The sequence below is a fragment of the Phascolarctos cinereus genome, unplaced genomic scaffold, assembly GCF_003287225.1.
Source record: "Phascolarctos cinereus isolate Bilbo 61053 unplaced genomic scaffold, phaCin_HiC Scaffold_726;HRSCAF=1367, whole genome shotgun sequence".
Classification (NCBI taxonomy): domain Eukaryota; kingdom Metazoa; phylum Chordata; class Mammalia; order Diprotodontia; family Phascolarctidae; genus Phascolarctos; species Phascolarctos cinereus.
Window position 1 is genome coordinate 426,835,663 of NW_027556098.1, and position 20,368 is coordinate 426,856,030.

At 44.3% G+C, this 20,368-nt stretch overlaps 1 protein-coding gene across 1 annotated transcript; it reads left to right on the forward strand.

The window, feature by feature from the left end:
- The first annotated feature begins 4,864 nt into the window (after nt 1–4,864).
- Nucleotides 4,865–17,734, forward strand: LOC110197770 (uncharacterized). Its single transcript, XM_020971824.2, has 5 exons — nt 4,865–5,004; nt 6,124–6,248; nt 8,593–8,719; nt 10,046–10,141; nt 14,935–17,734. The coding sequence occupies exons 2-5, from the start codon at nt 6,216–6,218 to the stop codon at nt 16,371–16,373; spliced, it is 1,695 nt and encodes a 564-aa protein (XP_020827483.1). The 5' UTR covers nt 4,865–5,004; nt 6,124–6,215; the 3' UTR covers nt 16,374–17,734.
- Nucleotides 17,735–20,368: the final 2,634 nt, after the last annotated feature.

Sequence of the window (20,368 nt, forward strand, 5' to 3'; positions counted from 1 at the left end):
GTGGCTAGAACAACAGTCCTGGCGTCCTGCCAAGTAGTGGCATTTTGCTTTAGTTATTCCCCAGAATCCTCACCACCTGGCCCACCCATCACACAAAAGAAGGAGTATCCCTTAGGGGTACAGATGGGACCTGTTTATAAAAGGTACTGGGCATGGATGCTCCATGGGTCAGTATGATTACATGCCAATATTACAGGTAAGAGAGAAACTTTCAAAAGATCAAAAAGAGTGTTACAGCTAGAAGGGGGCAGTAACATTGTATGTCAACTAGGAAGAGAAGGTTAAATAGGAAATACCTACTAGGAGAGTGGCAGGAGGAATTTGGTCATGAGTGCAAGTAGGGAGTATTCCCTCGGAACAGATGGTACAGCTGGCAGAGGTAAAGTTCTGGGGACACATCACTGTAGGCATCCTTACAGGTGGTGCAAGTCAAGAGACCAGCAGAAACATTTACAATCCCTCCACTGGCAAGGGTCTTTACCTGTATAGTGGCCACAGAACTTGTCTCCCAAGCAAAGGAATGTTCCCTGTTGAGAAACAGGATGTTGACATAGAAAAATTTTCCCATAAAGGAATGGCCAGTACAAAAGGGGTGGCAAAGACCTCTGAGGTGGTTACATTGGGGAGGGGGCTCTTGCAAAAAACTGCCTTAATAGATACACAATCTTGTTCCATAAACTTGTTTATCCTTCTCTAATTATACTTCAGAAATGGAATCTTTTACATATGACAAATTCAAACACTAATTTTGAACTTGGGCCATGGGATGACTACAAATTCAGATCAAAACAGCAAGATCTCACATACTTATATTGTGCTGATGTCTTTTACTGACCACTTGCTCTGATCAGAGAAATCTACCATAAAAGGAAAAGGCAGGGACATGTGACATCCAAATATGACATGATAGAATATCCTTAGCTCTGTTTGAATTCAGATAACAGTTACAGTTCTCCAGTCATGCAGCATGAATTCCACATCATAGCCAGACTCAGGAATAGTCAGGTGGGAAACACTCCTCAAAGTAACACAATGGGGAAATTGAGCCAGGAGGATCCCATCCTAGACTGAGGCTAAGATTTTCCTCACAGCTTTTTCCCAGATGTAGATCTCCCCCTGTTGTTGTGGCATTTCTCTCAGATACAGACAACTATACCCAAATTGAAACTCAAAACAAAATTAGTTACAGTTCCCAAGAGCCTTTTACCTCAAACAGCAAGTTTCACTAATCATAGCTTAAAGCCAGATACAGTTAATGTACTTCCATGGAGTTGCAATAAGCAATAAAGATTTACCAGGACTCACATACATAAGAGATTTCACTTAACATCTTTCCTTCTCAAATTTAAACTTGTCCTGGTGTAAAAGTCAATCATTAGAAATCATTTCTATCTACTATGCATAAACTTGCAACTTCTCAGCAAGCCAAGTTCATTGTTTAGGAACTCTCAGAGCAGATGACCTTGCCCACACAGTTTTTTCCAGGGACTGGGGCAAGTTTACAAAGTAAGGGGAATTGCCTAATACCCCAGGGAGGGGCTGATCCTAATGCCCCTACCTGCCGACCCCCCTTACCCCAAGGAGGACTGTTTTGAATAGGCAGAACTGATCTGGATAAGGCTTTTACCCAATCCCCACCTTTTCACACAGTAACGAATTAACAATTCTAGGTTTTAACATTAAAACAGTAACTTCAAATAACTTAGTTAACAATCTTATAACTTTCATAAGTGATAGTCAAATTGTTTTAGCTATAAGCTCTTCTTTAATTACAGGTAAAGGTAAAAGTACCTAGTTTACTAAATGACAGCTATAAAACATTATGAGACAGGGTTAGCAGGGCTGACAAAATAATATAACTGGTATTACACAGTTTTCCCACTGTAGTTTCTCTAAGTTCACACCTTAATAATATCCAAATTACGAAAAACTGCTTGACAAAACAATACAAAAGTTTACCAATTTGGAACAATACTAGGTGTTTAAAACTTGAAACACATTACCAATCTGATGACTCCAATTCTGTTGAATGCATTTCCAAATTTCCTTACAAAGAAAATCAGGCATCTCTTCACCATACTGGTCACATCTAATTAAGGAACTAATAACCTTAGTTAGCATTTGTATTACCAGAATGAATTAAATTACCTTTTGGTTGTATTCCAGTACACAAAAACTTTTCTCTTTTACGGCAGGCAGAAAAGATTAAGTGCTACCTCTCTTTATGATCTGAGGGGAAAAGATTCACCCTCCATCTCTCTCTCTCTCTCTTCTACATTTAACAACTTGGCCAAGGTTGGAATGTAAAGACAGAGAGGGAGAAAGAATTTTTTTTCCCTAACAATTCTCCAAAAGTTTCAAAACCTTTTTACTCTCAAACCCTCTATTCACATTGTCCAAATAAATTATACCTTCCTTAAGCTTTCTACACATGAAACTGCACATATCTTACTTTTTTCTAATTCTGACCTGACACTTTGAGGATCCTTCTCAACTTACTTTTTACCAATCACATAATCTAAATAATAAAGTATTTTTCTCTCTTTCTCCTCCACCCACTCCTGGCCTCCAGGAGGCCGAGATCTCAGCTGCAGGGGGAAGGAGGCTTTACACGTTTGGGTAAAGTTGTGGTTGTGGTTATTGTTACTATAGAAGCGATTTATCTCATGGACCGTCTGACCAGAGATTAGGAAAATGATAAAATCGCACTGGAATAATATGTATCCAAGTGACACCTTCAAGCCCCCTTAGTCTCAGCAGACCCCAGCCCTGATTCCCAATGGGCCTCCCTCCTTCCTTGAGTATAGCTGATGTTGTCAGATCTTGGGGTGCAGAAAAGAAGAGAATGCCTCCAATCCTCTGCAACTGAGGACTGGACGCCATCAGTTAATTCAACAACATTTATCACCAATCAATAAACATTTATTAAGCACCTACTATGTGTCAGCCAGTAGGCTGAGTGCTAAGGACACAAAGATTGAGCAGGAGCTCACATTCCAGTGGTTAAAGTCAACAAATCAACAAGCATTTATTAAGCACCTACTGTAGCAGTAAATACTGGGCTCTGGGGCTCCCAGGAACGGAAAAAACCAAAAGAAAACAGGAGACAACTTGCAAACCGCTAAATACACACACACATACACACACACACACACACACACACACACACACACATACATGCATGCCGACACACATATTTCCATCTCTATTTCTGAGATAACAGCTTTTAGAAAGAAGCTTGTTGCATCCTCTGGCTGAGGTGAGAGCTGAAATAGGGGCTGCTCCCAGAGCTTTTAGTAAGCTTTACATTCCACAGAGTTCAGACAGAGGAATAAGGGAACCAGCAGAGGGGCCAGCTGGGAGGCAGTTTCCAAATACAGCACTTACAGGGCCCTGAAAGGGCAGATCTCAGAAAGTTCCTGGACTCCCCCTCTGGACCTCTCCCTCCCCTGAAGGTGTCTGGGGTCAGGGGGACCTGCATGTCCTGACTGAGCCACAGATCTAGTGTCAAAGCTTCAAACAGATCCAGGCTCTAAGCCACACAAGAGGAGGTTCAAACTACACAATTTTCCCAGGGGTTCTAAATATTCTTCAAGGAGAAAATGTCCACAAAGGCTTCTGCCACCCTGAAAGCCTCCTCCTAGAGGCAGGCCGGCTCCCAGGCTTTCCCCAGATCCAGAGGCTGTGTTTTCCACCAATGCCCCAGAAATGAGGCAAGGCCAAAGTGGGGAATTTGCAGTGTCAGAAAGAGCTTGGAGCCAAAGCCTCCCCACCGAGATCTTTCCAAGGCTCTTCTCCCCTGAGATCTGTCTGATGGGCCAAAGCCAAAGGCTGGTTCAACCCTCTCCCACATCCGTTAAACACACGGAGAATTCCATCAGCTCTAAGTTATCTGACCCAGACCCATGTCTGTGCCCCAGCTGAGGCCTTCTCCTCTTCCCTCCTTTGCAGGTTTTCTTGGAGCATTTTGTCTATACCAGCAGGGAGACCAACCCTCTCCCTCCCTCCAGGCTGTGACAAAGAAAACAACTAAGGCAGGGAGTCCAGCCCCCGGCACACAGCACACGGGCTGGTGCGGATGACCTTCTACCCCGGGAGGCCCCTTTTCTCCAGAACACCATGTCCTGTCGGCCTCAGTTTCCTCCTCTGTAAAGTGGCCATTTCCTGGGCTGGTTCTGAGGAGCAAATGACCTACCACATGGAAAGCCTTTGTAGCCCTTCAAAGGAGCCCCTCAAGGGGAACTCTCAGCGTTGCTTGTGTTGGACATTCAGGCCCTTTTTATGCCCCCTCGGGGACCCTGGACGTGAGCCCCCTAAGCTTTAAGCGGTGGGTCCCTGGGGTGTCAGGGACCAAAGGCCATGGTGAACATAAAGCCCTAACCATCTCTTTGTTGAGGCTGCAGGGCCAGGACTGAGCCAAGGCCAGTGAGAGCTCTGAGCCCGCCGCCCCGCCTCCTGGCCCCGCCCTCTCCCCGCCCGCTCTTCCCCCCTCTGGTCCCTCCCCATCTCCTAGGTCCCGCCCCCACGATCAATGGTGAAGGCCCGGCCTCGCCTTGACTGTAGCCAATTGGAATAAGCGGTGGACCCCACGTGTGCCTCGACCCGCCCATCCGAGGAGAACACTGGCCCGAGCTTCAGTACGGACTACATTTCCCAGAATGCTGATGGCCATAACCGGAAGCGGCCTTCCCTGGAAATTCCCGGAGCGGTCCCGCCCCTCGGCCCTGTCCCAGGCTTTGGAGAAGCTCGCCGGAAGCTCTAGGACTGCTTGGCGCAGGCGCACTTTCACCCGGGGCCCCGATCGCCCTGGAGATGGGAGTTGTTAGAAGAGCCGTGGGGGCGGGGCGCGAGGGGGGGCGTGTCCCTGTTGTGGGTGTGAGCTGCTGGGTCCCCGCGAAGGTGGGAGGGGAGAGGACCCGGGGCGGAGCCTGGCTGGGCCGGGCTCCCTCTTCCTGCCCCACGTGGAACAAAGCTCTGCCCGCGCTCTGTCCTTGCCGGTCCCAGGTAGGTCGGCCCCAGCAGCCGTGCCTCGTGCCGGCTACCCTGCCTTCCGGGCTCCCTCCCTCCCCCCTGCTCCCCCTCCTCTCTCTCCTCTTCTTCCTCCGCCCTGGTGCTCAGCGACCCCGCTTCCCGCTCCCCAGCACCTCCATGCTGCCGGGCTCTTCCCCCTCTGCAGGTTTACCGTTGGGGCTCATTTTGCCTTGGGGACCCAGGAGCCCTGCCTCCAGCACCCCCGCAGGCTCTAGGGGTTCTGGGTCCCTGATCCCGCCCGCCTTTAGAGGTTGAGTTGTTCTCCCTTCCAACCCCCTGATAATGATCCAGAGTTCTGCCTGCCCTGAGGACCCAGCTTTGGATGCAGGACCCCCAGCTGCTGCCTGGCCCCCCGTGGTCTGGACTCCCAGCTACTGCCTGGCCCCTCTGGTATAGACCCCCAGCTCCTGGGCTGCTTCCTTGTCAGATTCCAGGCACTAGCTCCCTGTGTCAGCTCTTCCTGGAATATTCCAAGCCTTACCTCTATCAGGGGGTCCCAGGAGTCCTCCCCAGCTCCCAGTTAGACCTCAGCACACAGGCATCCTGCGTTCCCAGGCTCAGTGTCCACCTGGAGCCCTCCTGTCTCTCCAGTGTCCCTGACCTCTGCCGGGAGCTGGGTTAGAATGTCTCCCAGCCCCTACCTGTGCTCTCTTCCCCCAGGCCTCCTGCTTCCCTGCCCCCTCTTCCAACAAAGCCCTCAGGGGGGTGAATCTCGGACTGGATTTCTCTCCCAGCCTCAGGCTGACCCTTGCCATTCCTGGTGGCTCCATTGCAGAGCCCTCCCCATCAGTCTGTTCTCTAGATAATGCGTGCGTGTGTGTGTCTGTGTGTCTGTGTTGGTTGGGGAGAGGGGAGGCAGGGCAGAGTACAAATTGTAGGGAGAGCTCTGATTCAGGAGCCATTGTGACTCTGTCTGGTTTCATCCCATCTGGGATACCAAGCCCCTTCTGCCTCCTGGGTCTCTGAAAGAGAATGGGGCAGGAGAGGGGAACAGAAGACAAGGAATAGGAGAGGTTGGGATCATCTCATTTCCAAGCCTGACCCTTCCTGTGGGCTGCATTCTCAGTCCCTCACCCCTGTAAATCCCTGCAGGCCAGCCTCCTACCCTGGGATCCTTCTCCCTCCCCAGCTCAGTGGGCAGAGGATCAAGGCCTGACCTAGCAGGGAGCCTGGAGCCAGAGGGAATGGCCCCTCGGAACCACAGACCCCCAGCCCAGGTGAGTGCACTCTACCCTCAGACTTGACCCATAGCAGCCAAGGAGGCCATTTCCAGAAACAAAGAGGATTGTCTGGAGGCTGGCCATCCCTACCTATGGATTGTTTCTTTGTGAAAATATGCAGGAAATTCAAAACAGTAGTACTACCTGTTGTGAGACATGGCCTAAAGTGCAGTTTCCTCAGGTCTAAGCCCTGAGTTGAGTTTCACCTTTCTCAAAAATCCATGTCAGCACAGGCCACTCCCGCTTCCTGGGGAACCCATACAGCTAGTTCCCAAATATGGGTATGTTTGCTTCTATGGGCATTAGTTGCCGGATTTTGATGGTATGCATTGAGTACCCAGCCAATGGAGGAAAGAGGTGAGAGTGGGAGGGGGCATGGGTTAGGGCTATAAAACTTTGCTTCTCACAGCCAGCTGCCAACTCCCTGGCTGCCCCTACTTGAGCAGCCGCAAGGGCTGTGCCCTTTCTCCTGAGAAAGAATAAAGACCTTTTCTGATCTCTGATTCAGACTCCACACTCTTGATTTCAGTGGTCACTGTCCCAAACACTGTCAACCATTTCCCAAAGGTTTGGTCCAAAGAAACAAACAGAATCAGTTTCCCCCTTAACTGAAGGTTTATCCCAAGAACAAACAGGATCAGGCTGCTTATCTGTTCTCATTAAGCCAGACAATTCTGTGTGATGGAGTCAGAAAATCATTCTGAACTCTGAGTAAACAAGCTGAAGGAGACCCTTGATACAGGAGTACTTCCCTTGTTTGAGAGGATATAGGGAAAGGGCTGAGTTGGGGGAACTTTTCAAAGGCCTGGGAGTTTTCTTTTCACCTCAGTGTTGTTTTGGTTTACATTTCTCTTATTAGTTAGTGGTTTGGAGCATTTTTTATTTGTAATTTTTTTTTAAAATTTTAAATACATACAAAATAAGGAAAGAAAAAAGCATTGACATGTGCACAGCAGAACATGAGAGAGGATTCAAAATATACAGCAATAAATTTCCATTTCAAAAAAGCCTATGTGGTAAATACTACTCATTGTGTTCAGAGCTGTCTATCTTTTTTTTTTGCTGTCTTGTAAGTTTTCTTTTCTTCTCTGCTGTGCACTTTTGACATGCTTCTTTTTTTCCTCCTTCCCCACATGTCCCTGCCCCCCAGTCTTTGCCTCAGGCTAAAATTAAGTGTATATATATATATATATATATATATATATATATATATATATATATATATATATATATATATATATATATATATATGTTTTGATATATAAATTTCCTCCCAACTGCTACATTGGGTGCATCCCATGAATGTTGTTAGGTTGTCTCCTTGTTGTTATTCTCTTTAAATTATTAATTATTTCTATAATTTGGTCTTGGATGCATTTATTCCTTAGGATTAGAAGAATAAATTTCCAATTAATTTTATCTCTCTTTTCACTGCCCTTTGTTGAATGTACTTTATATTGTGTTATGATCTGAATAGGATGCATTTTGTATTTGTACTTCTCTACATTTGATTGTGATGTTTTTATGCTCTAATCCATGGGCAGTTTTTCTGTGATTGCCATGTACTACTGAAAAAAACATATTCCTTTCTATTCTCATTCAGTTTTCTCCAAAGTCTAGTAATCTAACTTTTCTAAATTTTATTTACCTCCTTAACTTCTTTCTTGTTTATTTTTTATTTTTTTAGATTTGTCTGGTTCTGAGAGGGGAAGGTTGAGGTTCCTCACTAGTACAGTTTTATTGACTATTTCCTCCTGTAATTCATTTAAGTTTTCTTTTCAAAACTTAGACGCTATACCCTTTGGTCAATATATGTTTAGTATTGGTATCATTTCACTGTGGCACCTTTCAGCCACAAATGGAAGACGTTCAGTTTCCTGGTTTATCTAGCTAAAACTTTTTGTTTTAGCTTCTCAGGAAATAAACTACATCTTCTCTTTTTCTTTCCTCTCTTATCAATAATCCTACATAAATCCTCCCAGCCATCACAGAATACACTGCACTTGACAGCTTCCCAAAAACTCTTCACGATTTTTTTAATAATGTATTCCTTCTATCAGTTCTTAGAAGGCAGAAATTTCAGATCATCTTCTGTCTATCTCTTCCACAGAACCTCCTACCTCACAGATAAAACACATACTTTGTCCCAGGTTCCGTGGGGAGACACATTCCATAGTAAGACTTTCCTCAACTTTATTCCAACTGACACTCCTCAAAGGTACCATCTTTGGGTAACCCACCTGCCTATGCCTCAGTTTCCTCCTCTCATGTGATCAGGGTTAGACTACAGGAATCCTGGAGTCTCTTTCAGCTCTAAATCTTGTGACTTTTGATGGTTTAGGAGCTGGTGACATTCCAGGATGTGGCTGTGGACTTCACCGAGGAGGAATGGGTCCTCTTGGACCAACTTCAGAAGGAGTTGTACAAGGAGGTCATGCTGGAGAATGCCCAGAACCTGGTCTCCCTGGGTAAGGACACTTTCCCTGGCCACTCTGAGTCTGCAATCCAAGGGAATGTCTTCATTCCTGAGTGGGCTGGGTTTGGAGCGTTTAATAATTACTGAAAGGGAATAGTGCTGGTCTCCAAGAGACAGGGCCCCTGCTGCCTGGTTTTCGTATAAAAGGTCAGTACACTGTGTGAATAGAACCTGGAGGTTTCCTGATTGCTTCTGAAGCTGCCTCTTGCCAAGTCTAGGTAGCTTGAGGTCAAAGATCAGATCAGTGTTAAAGCATCTCAGATGGGGAAGTAATCCTGCATTATGTAGTCCAGCCTCTCCCTGGACAGAAATTTTGTCTCCTAAGTCTCTGGAAAGTGCCCGGGTGGCTTTTCCTTGTGACCCCTTCCTCTTTGGGATGGCCCTACTATATGGAACTTTCTTCTTAAGAAGCCTCCATTTATGGCTCACAGCTCCTACATATGCCTACTATGGCACGCCTGAATCTTCCTTTGCAGTGCCCCCATTCCAGCAGATGGTGGGAAAGAGAGGAAGAGAATAAGCCTTTCTATTCACCTGCTGTTCACCAGCTGTTGTGCTAAGTGCTTTCTTTACAATATTATGTCATTAGGTGATATTATTATTCCCATTTGACATTTGAGTAAACTGTAACAAGCAGAGGGTAAGGAACTTTTCCAGAGGCACACAGCTAGTAACTGCCTGAGGCTGGATTTAAACCCTGGCATCCCTGACTCCAGCCCCAGGGCTCTCTCCACGGCACTCCCAGCTGCCTCTATTGTCCAGATAATTATTACTATGCAGTGAGTCTATCCTTCTATGAAGCAGGTGCACCAGGACCAAATTTTCTGACTCCTAATTGGCCCCATGATCTTCTCCCCCACCTCTCCCCAAAGCTCCCAAAATTAAATGCTGTGGACACTTGGTTAAGGAGTCCTGGGAACCATCCTGTGCTCCTTGTTTGCAAGCCCCTGTCAATGCCAGGAATAACAGACTGGCCAAGAGTCAGAATTTGGACTAAGGTTCATTGAGTTTCCCAGGAGGAGAATCTCACCAGAAGAGGCAAACACTCCCTGAATGAACAGTAACAAGGTGTTTATAGGTTTCAGGGAGTGAGGGGCAGGGTAGGGGACAGGGCCAAAGCTGGTTCCTCAAGGCTGATTGGGCAGGTCCTATTTTGGGTTACTTGCATTACAGGCATTGATGGGAGAATAAGCCAGATGTGTGTGAATGTGATGGAGTGATTCTGAAAGTGCAGTAGCTTTGTATGCACACTCTTTTCCCTAAAGGAAGCTAAATTACTACTTTTTCTCTACCCTCACCCCTGATTCCCCATGCCCAGGGCTGCCAGTTCCCAGAGAAGATTTGATGTCTTATTTTGAGGAAAAGGAAGCACCATGGCTTCTGGAGCATGAAGGCCTAAGGAGCTGTTATCCAGGTGAGTGAGATGAAAGCAGGTGGATGAGAGCTGTGATTACAAGAGGCTTCTGGGTGTGGTGGTGATGCAAGTGCTAGATTTGGAGGCAGGAAGACCTGACTTGGAATTCTTTTTTAGACACTTCTTAGCAGTGGGATCCTGGACAAGTAAAGGAACCTCTGAGTCTCAGTTTCCCCATGGTAAAACTGGGGAGTTGGATGCTTTAAGCTTTCTACCAGTGATAAATCTGTGATCCTATAAAAACTCATTGTTTAGAATTTGGATGCAGGGAGAATTTTTAAAATGCAAAAAGGGGTTAGGCTTTCCAATTTGAGTTCTTTCTTAGACTTTCTTCAAGTCAGTGAACATTTATTAAGTGCCAGCTGTGTGCCAGACCCTCTGCTAAGAATCCAAGATATAAAGAGATACAAGGAACATCCCCTGCTCCCCTGGAGCTCAGAAACTGGGGAAGCGGGGAAGTTGGGGCAGATGACATACCAACAACTATGTAGAATTCTTGTATGGGGAGGAGCTCATTGAGCTAGGGACGCTGGAAAGGCTTATTGTGGAAGGTGGGTTCTAGCTGGGGCTTCAGGGAAGCCAGGGTGAGCATTCTAGGCACAGGATGGTGAGGACAGCCTGTAGAGTCGGGTGATGGAGTGTCCTGTTCACAGAAGAGAAGAATATAGCATGTTTGGTGGAGATATAAGGTGAAAGAAGACTGGAAGAGTGGGAGAGGGGTGGGTAAAGAAGGGGTAGGTGATTAATAGCCCTAGAGGGGATTTTATATTTCATCCTTTTCCTAGGGAAATATAGCAGGGTGTTGAGAACATGGTGACATGGTCAGTCAAAACTTTAGGAAGATGAACTTTGACAAGTGGGTGGAGGAATGCCTGGAGTGGGGGGAGACTTGAGGCAGCTGGGCCAAGCAGCAGGTTCTTGCAATACCTCAGGTGTTAGGTGATTGGAGCCTGAACCAGAACAGTGTCAGTGTTGGGAGAGAAGGGGGTGAATGGGAGAGATGTTGCCTCGTTGGAATCACAGGATTTTCCAGCAGATTGAATATGGGGGTCAGTAATGTGAATGTGTGAGAGTCAGTGAGTGGGGCATGACACCTCATTTGTGAGTCAGCACTGTGGAAAGGATGCCTTGGACTGCCATAGGTAAGTAGGAAGAGGGGAGGGGTGAGGGACAAAGGAGTTTAGTTTGGATACAGTAGTAGAACTAGGAGAGGAGTGTCACTAAAACTCAGAGAGAGAGAGGAAGAGAGGAAAGGGTGATTGACTGTGTGAAAGGCTGCAGAGAAGCCGAAAAAGGATGAGGACGAAGAAACAACCAGTTGATTTAGCAACTGTTGAGAGTTTTGCTAATTTTGGAGAGGAGTTTCCATTGAAGAAAGCAACTGGGAGCTAGTCTGCAGAGTATTTCGGAGAAAGCAAAAGGAAGGAGTTGGACACAGCAGTTGTAAATGGGCATGTCCAGCTGTTTAGTCATGATATGGAAGAAAGGTATTAGAAAATATCTCTTGAATTGAATGGATCAATGTATTAATATGATTTAGTGAGGTTCGGATTCGCTCCTATAAATGACACTCTCCAATGCACCAGAAAATAATAAGAAATAGATAATTTATTTAGAAGAAGCAAGGCACAGATAGTTTGAATTTGCATAGAAAGCATATAACAATAAGAACAATCAATAACATAGCACTGATCAAGAGAGTCGGTAATGGAAGAGAATACATCACCAATTCAAGGGAACCTCCAAAGTCAATCAACGGCTGGGAGCCCCGTTGCAGCCCGTACAAACTTGAATTGTGTAAAGATTTTCCCGGGCAAAGCGTCCTTCCCGCGGGTGAAGCTCAGCGGGTGCAGTGTTTTTATATTGTTCTAAACAAAGAAGGCTTGGGGCCAAGAAGTCCTTTTTTGACGCATGCGCTATTCATGGTTTGTTCAATACACATCTGGCCTTAGCCACGCTCCCATCCGCCTGAGGCTTGGTATTTTGTTTTTTTAATAACATCACGTCTCACAAGGAGGGGAGCCAACCCTCCATGTCAACGTGACCTAGGAATGGCTAGTTCCTGGGATGCTAAGCCAAGAACACTCAGGAGTTATGGAACGGTCATGGCCGGGATTTGAACTGAACCTATTTATTTGAGTGATCTTATTAATTTAAAGGGGAATTTCCAATTTCCATTTCAATCAAGTGACTGTATTTTGAGGATTAGAGAGAATAGGTATTATTTGTGGTAATAGGGAAGAAGACATTAGTGTTGAAGAGACTGAAAAGTAGTGAAAAAAGATGATGCTGGAGAGGCAGTATACCTGGAAGATGGTGTGATGGAATGGGATGATTTCCACAGGGAAAGGAGTTTCCTTTAGAGAGCAGAAGAAGGACACTTTTATCTGACACTGGTGTCATGAAGGAAAAAAAGGCACTTGACTTATGGGAGATGAAGATAAGATAGCTCTTGTTAAGTGTCCAATTTTTTCAATTAAATATAAGGCAAATTTCCCTGCTGAGGAGGTGAGTGGTGGGTGTAGAGAGTGGGAGCAAGAACTAAGGGAGGGTTGGGGAAGAATAAAAAGAATTTAAAAAGCTGCTGTGGTGAATGAAACAGTGAGTCAGTCATGTGACTGTTCAGTCATTTCAGTTGTTTCCGACCCTTCATGACCCAGTTTGGGCTTTTCTTGATAAAGATACTGGAGTGGTTTCCATTACCTTTTCAAGCTAATTTCACACATGAGTTAAGTGTGGCCAGCAGCCTGACTGACTTGCCCAGAGTCACACAGCTAGTAAGTGGCTGTGGCTGGATTTGAAGTGGAGTCTTCCTGAACAGTACTCATTCCATTGCACCATGTAGCTGTCCCAAGGGAGTCAGTTAGGGAGATGTGAAAGGATGGCCTTGCCACAGTGAGGGCCACACTGAGATTATGTAGCCTGAATGTGAAGTGGACCCAGGAAGCCTGGCTCTAAGTATCTAAGTAGTCACAAAGTAGAATCAACCCAAGGCTATGCTTTACATAAACCATCACTCTGTCCCTCCTCTGGTCTTTGAGGATCAATCTTTGGCCAGTTCTTGGAGAATCATTGGTCCGATTCTTTGAGTTGATAGTCACTCTCAGTTTGGGGTAGTGGCAAGGAGAAACTCCCTTGTGTCCCATAGTATAAGATGCTTCAGGAGCCTAGAAAGAAGTCTCTGTGATCTTCAATGTGGATCTGGTCAGGTTTCAATATGGTTAGAACTAGGGAAAAATGCCACTCAGTATAGGAGATAAAGTGCAGGAAAGAGGCAGAAACAGGCCTGAAACCAGAATCTGCATTTGCGCACTAAGGCAGAGACCAGAATACAAGGCTTGTGTTTGAACCTGGGGCCTGGTGTCAGCCCTGGGCTCAGTCATCAGTCAGTAAGCATGGATGAAGCACCTCCAGTTTTCTACACACCTCGCTAAACTGTATGAGAGGGAAAAGCCAGTCCCTGTTGCCAAGGAGCTGCCAAGATAGCCTACAAACATGGAGGCATTTGAGAAGAAGCAACACATGAGGAGCCTCGTTCTTAGCTGGTTCTGGTAAATGAGAGTGTTTGGGAATGGAGAGACATGGAGTTCAGTGGGATATGAAGCCACTCAAGGAGTGAGGCTAGTAACAGTTTAAGGAGGAGAGTAGAATTAGGGAGGAAAGAGTCAAAATCAAAACAAGAATGAGAAAAATTTCAGGCACACCTCAGAGACATTCTAAGTTCGGTTCTAGAGCACCACAGTAAAGTGAATACTGCAATCAATTAAGTCACATGAATTTTGCAGTTTCTCAGTGTATATGAAAGTTATGTTTACTCTATGCTGTTGTCTATTATGTATGCAATACTGTTGTCTAACATGTACATACTGGGGGCAGGTAGGTGGTGCAGTGGATAGAGCAACAGCCCTGAAGTCAGGAGGACCTGAGTTCAAATGTGTCCAAAGACTGAACACTTGACACTTACTAGCTGTGTGACCCTGGGCAAGTCACTTAACCCCAATTGCCAACAAATAATAATAAAAATTTATATACTGAAACTTAAAACCATTTCATTGCAAATAAAAGCTATCTGTCATCTGAGCCTTCAGTGAATCGTAATCTTGTTACTGATGGTGGCTCTAGACAAGTATTGATGGCTGCTCACTGATCAGGGTGGGGGTTGCTCAAAGTTGGCAGTGATTGGAAATTTCTCAAAACCAGGCTACAGTGAAGTTTGCCATATTGATTGACTCTTCTTTTAACTTCAACTTATAGCCACATTGTAGGGTTATTAATTGGCCTAATCTGAATACTTTTGTGTCTCAGGGAATAGGAAGACCTGAAGAGAGAACAAGTCAGCATACAATAATAAAATAAGTTTTCTTAAAAAAAAAAATAAAGTGGAATAGATAAAAGCCATCTAGTATGGTTGACAGAGCATGCCCACTTACAGGTTTGGTGTTTTTTCCTCAGCTACACAGATATTGGGCAGGTCACCCAGCCATTCTGAGCTCCTGGCCTGAGCTGTTAATGTAATGAGAGCGCTGGGTCTTCCAGTGTCATAGGTTTTTGTGAGGATCCAGTGTGAATGTGTATGAAGCTCTTTGTGAATGAAGCATCCCTCAGATTTGAACTAATACAATTTTCTAATGACTGATCCTGTCTTTGAACTTTGCAGACTTTTGTCTCAGCCTGGGGAAGTAGGATGTATATCCTGCTTTCTCGGTCATTTATTTTCTGGCAGTGGAGGGAATGGATTTTAATTTTGTGTGTGTATACATGTATCTTTATATATGTTTTATTGTTTCTTGCAGAAGGAGAGATTAGACCTGAAATGAAAGAGACTACTGCAAAGCTAAGCATTTCTGTGAAAGAAACTCACCAGGAAAGTTTCATGAGGGATGGTCCTTGTGACTTCAGTGGGAGACACATCTGTGCTGCATTTCACAGAATCCACAGAGGGGGAAAACCTTATGATTGTCATCATTGTGGGAAAGTGTTGAGGCAGCAGTCATCCTTTATTTACCATCAAAAAATTAATCCTGGAGTGAAACCACATGAGTGTCATGAATGTGGTAAAGCTTTTAATGAATACTCATCCTTCATTATACATCAGAAAATTCACATTGGCAGGACACCTTATGAATGTAATCAGTGTGGAAAGGCTTTCAGGCGTAAAAGTAACCTTAGTATTCATCAGAGAATTCACACTGGAGAGAAACATTATGAATGTAATAAGTGTGGAAAGGCTTTCAGGCGTAAAAGTAATCTTACTCTACATCAGAGAAAACACACTGGAGAGAAACCTTATGAATGTAATCAGTGTGAAAAGGCTTTCAAATTGAACTCCAACCTTATTAAACATCAAAGACTCCACACTGGAGAGAAACCTTATGAGTGTAATCAGTGTGGTACGGCTTTCACACAGAAATCCAAACTTACTCAACATCAGAGACTCCACACTGGAGAGAAACCTTATAAATGTAATCAATGTGGAAAGGCTTTCACACGGAACTACAAACTTACTCAACATCAAAGACTACATACTGGAGAGAAACTTTATGAATGTAATCAGTGTGGAAAGGCTTTCATAGAGAGGTACACACTTACAAAACATCAGAGAGTACATACTGGAGAGAAACCTTATGAATGTAATCAGTGTGGAAAGGCTTTCACACAGACCTACAACCTTATTCAACATCAAAAACTCCACACTGGAGAGAAACCTTATGAATGTAATCAGTGTGGAAAGGCTTTCACACAGAAATCCAAACTTACTCAACATCAAAGACTCCACACTGGAGAGAAACCTTATGAATGTGATCAGTGTGGAAAGGCTTTCAGGCGTAAAAGTGATCTTACTCTACATCACAGGAAACACACTGGAGAGAAACCTTATGAATGTAATCAGTGTGGGAAGGCTTTCTGGTGTAAAAGTGATCTTACTCCACATCAGAGAATGCACACAGGAGAGAAACCTTATAAATGTAATCAGTGTGGAAAGGCTTTCACACTCAATTGCCGCCTTATTATACATCAGAGAATTCACACTGGAGAGAAACCTTATGAATGTAATCAGTGTGGAAAGGCTTTTGCACACAGGTACCACCTTGTTAACCATCAGAGAATTCACACTGGAGAGAAATCTTATGAATGTAATCAGTGTGGAAAGGCTTTCAAACATACTTCCAACCTTATTAAACATCAAAGACTCCATACTGGAGAGAAACCTTATGAATGTAATGGTCTATAGAGCTTGTTAGACTCCAGAAGATTCATCTTAGGAAGAAGCCCTACAAGGACTCAATGTGGGAATGCCTTCAGCAGAGATCTCCTGTTACTTTACATCAGGGATTCATGGTGGAGAGAAGACTTATGAACATGCTTAATGAGGACCTACCTTTGTTGGAAGATGCAGGTCACTCAACATCACAATATTCACACTGGAAGCAATCCTTATAAAAGCAATAATTGTGGGAAGGCCTTCATCTGGAGCTCATATGTGTTTGTATATTGGAGAAATCTTCCTGGAGATAAATCTGATGGATTTGATTAATGACAGAAGACTTTTGTCTGCTGCACAGAACTCATGAGACGTCACAAATCTCTTATTTTTCCTTGCTATTCTCTGGAATTCTGCATCCATTTGGGTATATCTTTTCCCTTTTCCTTTCCTCCTTTCCTTATCTATTTGTAAGGCCTCATGAGACAGCCATTTTGTTTTCTTGCTCTTCCTTTTCTTTGAAATATTTTTTGTTGCTGCCTTCTGTACAGTATTGCAAACCTCTGTCCACAATTCTTCAGGCACTCTATCAGATCTAATCCCTAAATCTATTCATCATTTCTACTTCATATCGGTAAGCAATGTTGTTTAGGGCATAGCTGTAGGGTCTGATGGCTTTCCCTATTTTCTTTGATTTGAGTCTGAATTTTGCAATTAGAACCTCAGGTTCTGAGCCTCAGCTCCACGGCATGTTTTGACTGACTGTATAGAACTTCACCTCATCTGCCTTTTTTCCCTAGAAAATGTGTTCATTTTTCGTAGAACTGAGCAGCTTTGGGTACTTTGGAATTAGTCATTGGGAGATAGACTTGTTAGTGTGACATTGAATGGTTTGCTTTAGATTTCAACAGTATTTGATTATACCTTGATAAAGTCTTGCTGAAGATAAACTTTATGGATCTAATTAACAAGATTAGGTCTCTTGTTCAAGACCTCCTTAGGTTTCCCAGTAGGAGACCTCATTAAACATCCAAAATTACTTACTGTGAATAAACCCCTACAAATGTCATGGCTTTCCTCCCTGAAATCCTGATGTTTCCCATTGCTCTACGATAATATTCCTTTGAATTCCTGTACTGTAGTTTATTTAGCTATTCAACAATTGATGGTTACTCACTTGATATCTTGTTTGTTGGCACAAAAAGTTGTGGTATAAATATTTTGGTAACTGACTGCAATCCCTCTAGAGTGTTACAATCGTAGCTGGGCAAAGTGATTTTCTATGTAAAATAATTTGGAAAATATATTCAACTGAATTGTCACTTGATTGGAAACTAGTTTTTGTTTAAATCTGTTTTGTCAGAACAATAAGATTTGTTTTAAATCTGTAACATTGCTTTTGTTATTATTTGCGTCAAAGTTTTCTTTCATTTTGATTTTTGGAAATTATTTGGCAACCAAGGTCATTAATTTTTAAAATGATACCTAGAGGGTGATACAATTGTATTGTTAGGAAATCAACTTCTCTTGATCTGGACACTGTGAAATGATGAATTAAATTGTTAGAGAATGTGGTTATAATGTTTTAAAACTGCTAATAGTTCATTGCATAGATTTGGCTTTGAAAAGAATGATCAGAATAACTTACTGTTTGGGAAAAGTAGAACAGACTTAAAAGTTCTGCTCATCCTGGAAGTTCTTTGGGGACCAACGAAGTGCTTTGGGACCTCCTTTTAGGGCAAGGTCATAAAGTCTCGTCAGCCCTGGGAAAGAAGTTGCTTAAATAAGACATTGCCCAATTCTAAGGAATGAAGTGCGTAACTGAATAATTAAGACCTCTGAGAGCCAAAGTCAGGTTGAGGGAGGGGAAACTTACAAGTTTCTTCCTAATATACAAGTTTTATGAGAATGTAATATGTTTGGCAGTTATGTCTTTGAGTGAGCTCTGGCTTAACAGATTCCAGCTTGATTCAAAGTATTGCCCCTTCCTTGTGTAGAAATGATATTATTAGATCTTGGAATTCAGAAAATAAGAGAATGGCTCCAATCCCCTGGGGACTCACTCATGGCAGTTCAACAAGCACTGATTATGTGTTAAGTGCTGGGGTGCAAAGCAAGGTGATGCAGCCCCTGCCCTCAAGGAGCTCACATTCCAAAGGGTTTTGGTCAAATAATTAAGTCAACAAGCTTTTGCTAAGCATCTGCTTTGATCTAAGCAGCTAGTAGGCTCTTGGGATTCCAAGAAGGAATAAAGAAAATTGGAGACAATTTGCAGACAACTTCATATAGATACATACATACATACTTACTAGGAGATCTAGTGGATAGAGTACACAGCAAGGCCTGAGATAAAATCTGGTCTCAGACAGTAGCTAGTTTGCCTCATTTTTTTCAGTTGTAAAATGGACGTAATGGGCCCTACATATCAGGGTTGTTGGGATCTGATGAGCTAATGTTTGTGAAGTGCTTGTGGCTGGCACAAAGCAGGCACTTTTAAAAGTTTGTTTCCTTGTTTCCTACATACAAGGTAAATTGCAGGAAATCACACAGAGACAGTGGACCAAGGAAGGCTTCTTGAAGGAAGCCAGTGAAACAACGAGGCTGAGACAAGGAGGGACAGCTTTGAAGGCATGGTGGGGAGGGGCAGTGGTGGAAACCAGTGAACATGCAGTGTCAGTGGGGGCATCTCCACCATGGCAGAGTAAAGGCAGGGAGTCACCTGAACTCTCCCCTAAAACCTTACAAATGCCTCTAAAAAAATTACTCTAAACAAATACTAGAGTAGCAGAATCCGTAAAAAGATGGAATGAAAAAAGTTTCTCACCCAAGAAAATCTGGAAAGTCGACAGAAAAGGTCTGTTGCACCAGACAGAGAGTCACACAGGGCAGGCTTACACAGAGCAGGCCCCAGCAATCCTGGAGCAGGCCTCAGGGTGCCTGAATTAGACGTTTCCAGACCTGTCAGCCCACAGATGCCAAAGACAACTTAGAAGGTCAGCATGAAAGGTCTGTCACATCTGGGTCAGCATAGTGTAGCACAGCCTTGGCCACAGTAAAGTAGGAGCAGGTGTTGGGAGGGAGTGAATCAGCAGGGGCAGTGGCAGTGGCTACTTCTCGAGTTCTCAGCCTACAGACAGTAAGGGGATGGAATAACTGGTCAGAAGGAGATGACGGTCTCTTTGCTAGCACTGGGGCAGGACTCTGTTGCTTTGCCTACACTTGATTCTGAGTTGGAGTCCTAGGGTGGGGAGGAGCACTAGCATAGCAGAGCATGAAGCTACAGTGTAGAAGACACCCACCTCACAGTTGCGAGACAGAAGAGTGCTTGTGGTCACTGACAGACCAGAGTATAGGCCAGGAGAGTAGTAAACTCCTCCCCTTAGATCATACCACCTTGGAAGAACTCAAAATTCACAGGTCCCTAGAAGTATCTCTGAAAAGGGCTGCACAAAGCCCTGAAACTTTGGACAGTATACCTTCCACACTGGAAGCAGAGCCACACCTTAAAGAGGTAAAAAGTCAAGAAATAGGCTGAGAAAATGAACAATTAATGTGGGGAAAGATTCTGACTACAGAAACTTACTTTGATGACAAAGAAGATGAAAACACTCAACAAAGTCAAAGGTCCTACATCCAAAGCCTCCAGAAAAATATGAATGAAGCCCTCAGTGCAGGGTCCTTGGCTTCCTACAAGACAGAGCCTTTTAGTGGGTCAGCTAAAAAACCTCAGGGCAGCCCTTCCAGTCCGCCAGACACTGACTCCTCTGTAGGCTCATGCCTCCTGCCACCTCCCTGTGTTTCTCTTTATGGTCGCAGTTTTCCAACAATTTACTTGGCAAAGTCAAGGGAAGTGGGTCATTTTTTTTTTCTTTGAAGAGCAACAGGCCTTTTGAGAAGCTTGATCCAGGTGTCATCATGGTGAGACCTCAAATCAGGACTGCGGCAGAGTTCCTCTGTCTCATCTTGTTCAATCTTTCCTTGTCTCCTTTGCCTCCTGGGAAATAGCAGAAAGCCAGCATTGCATC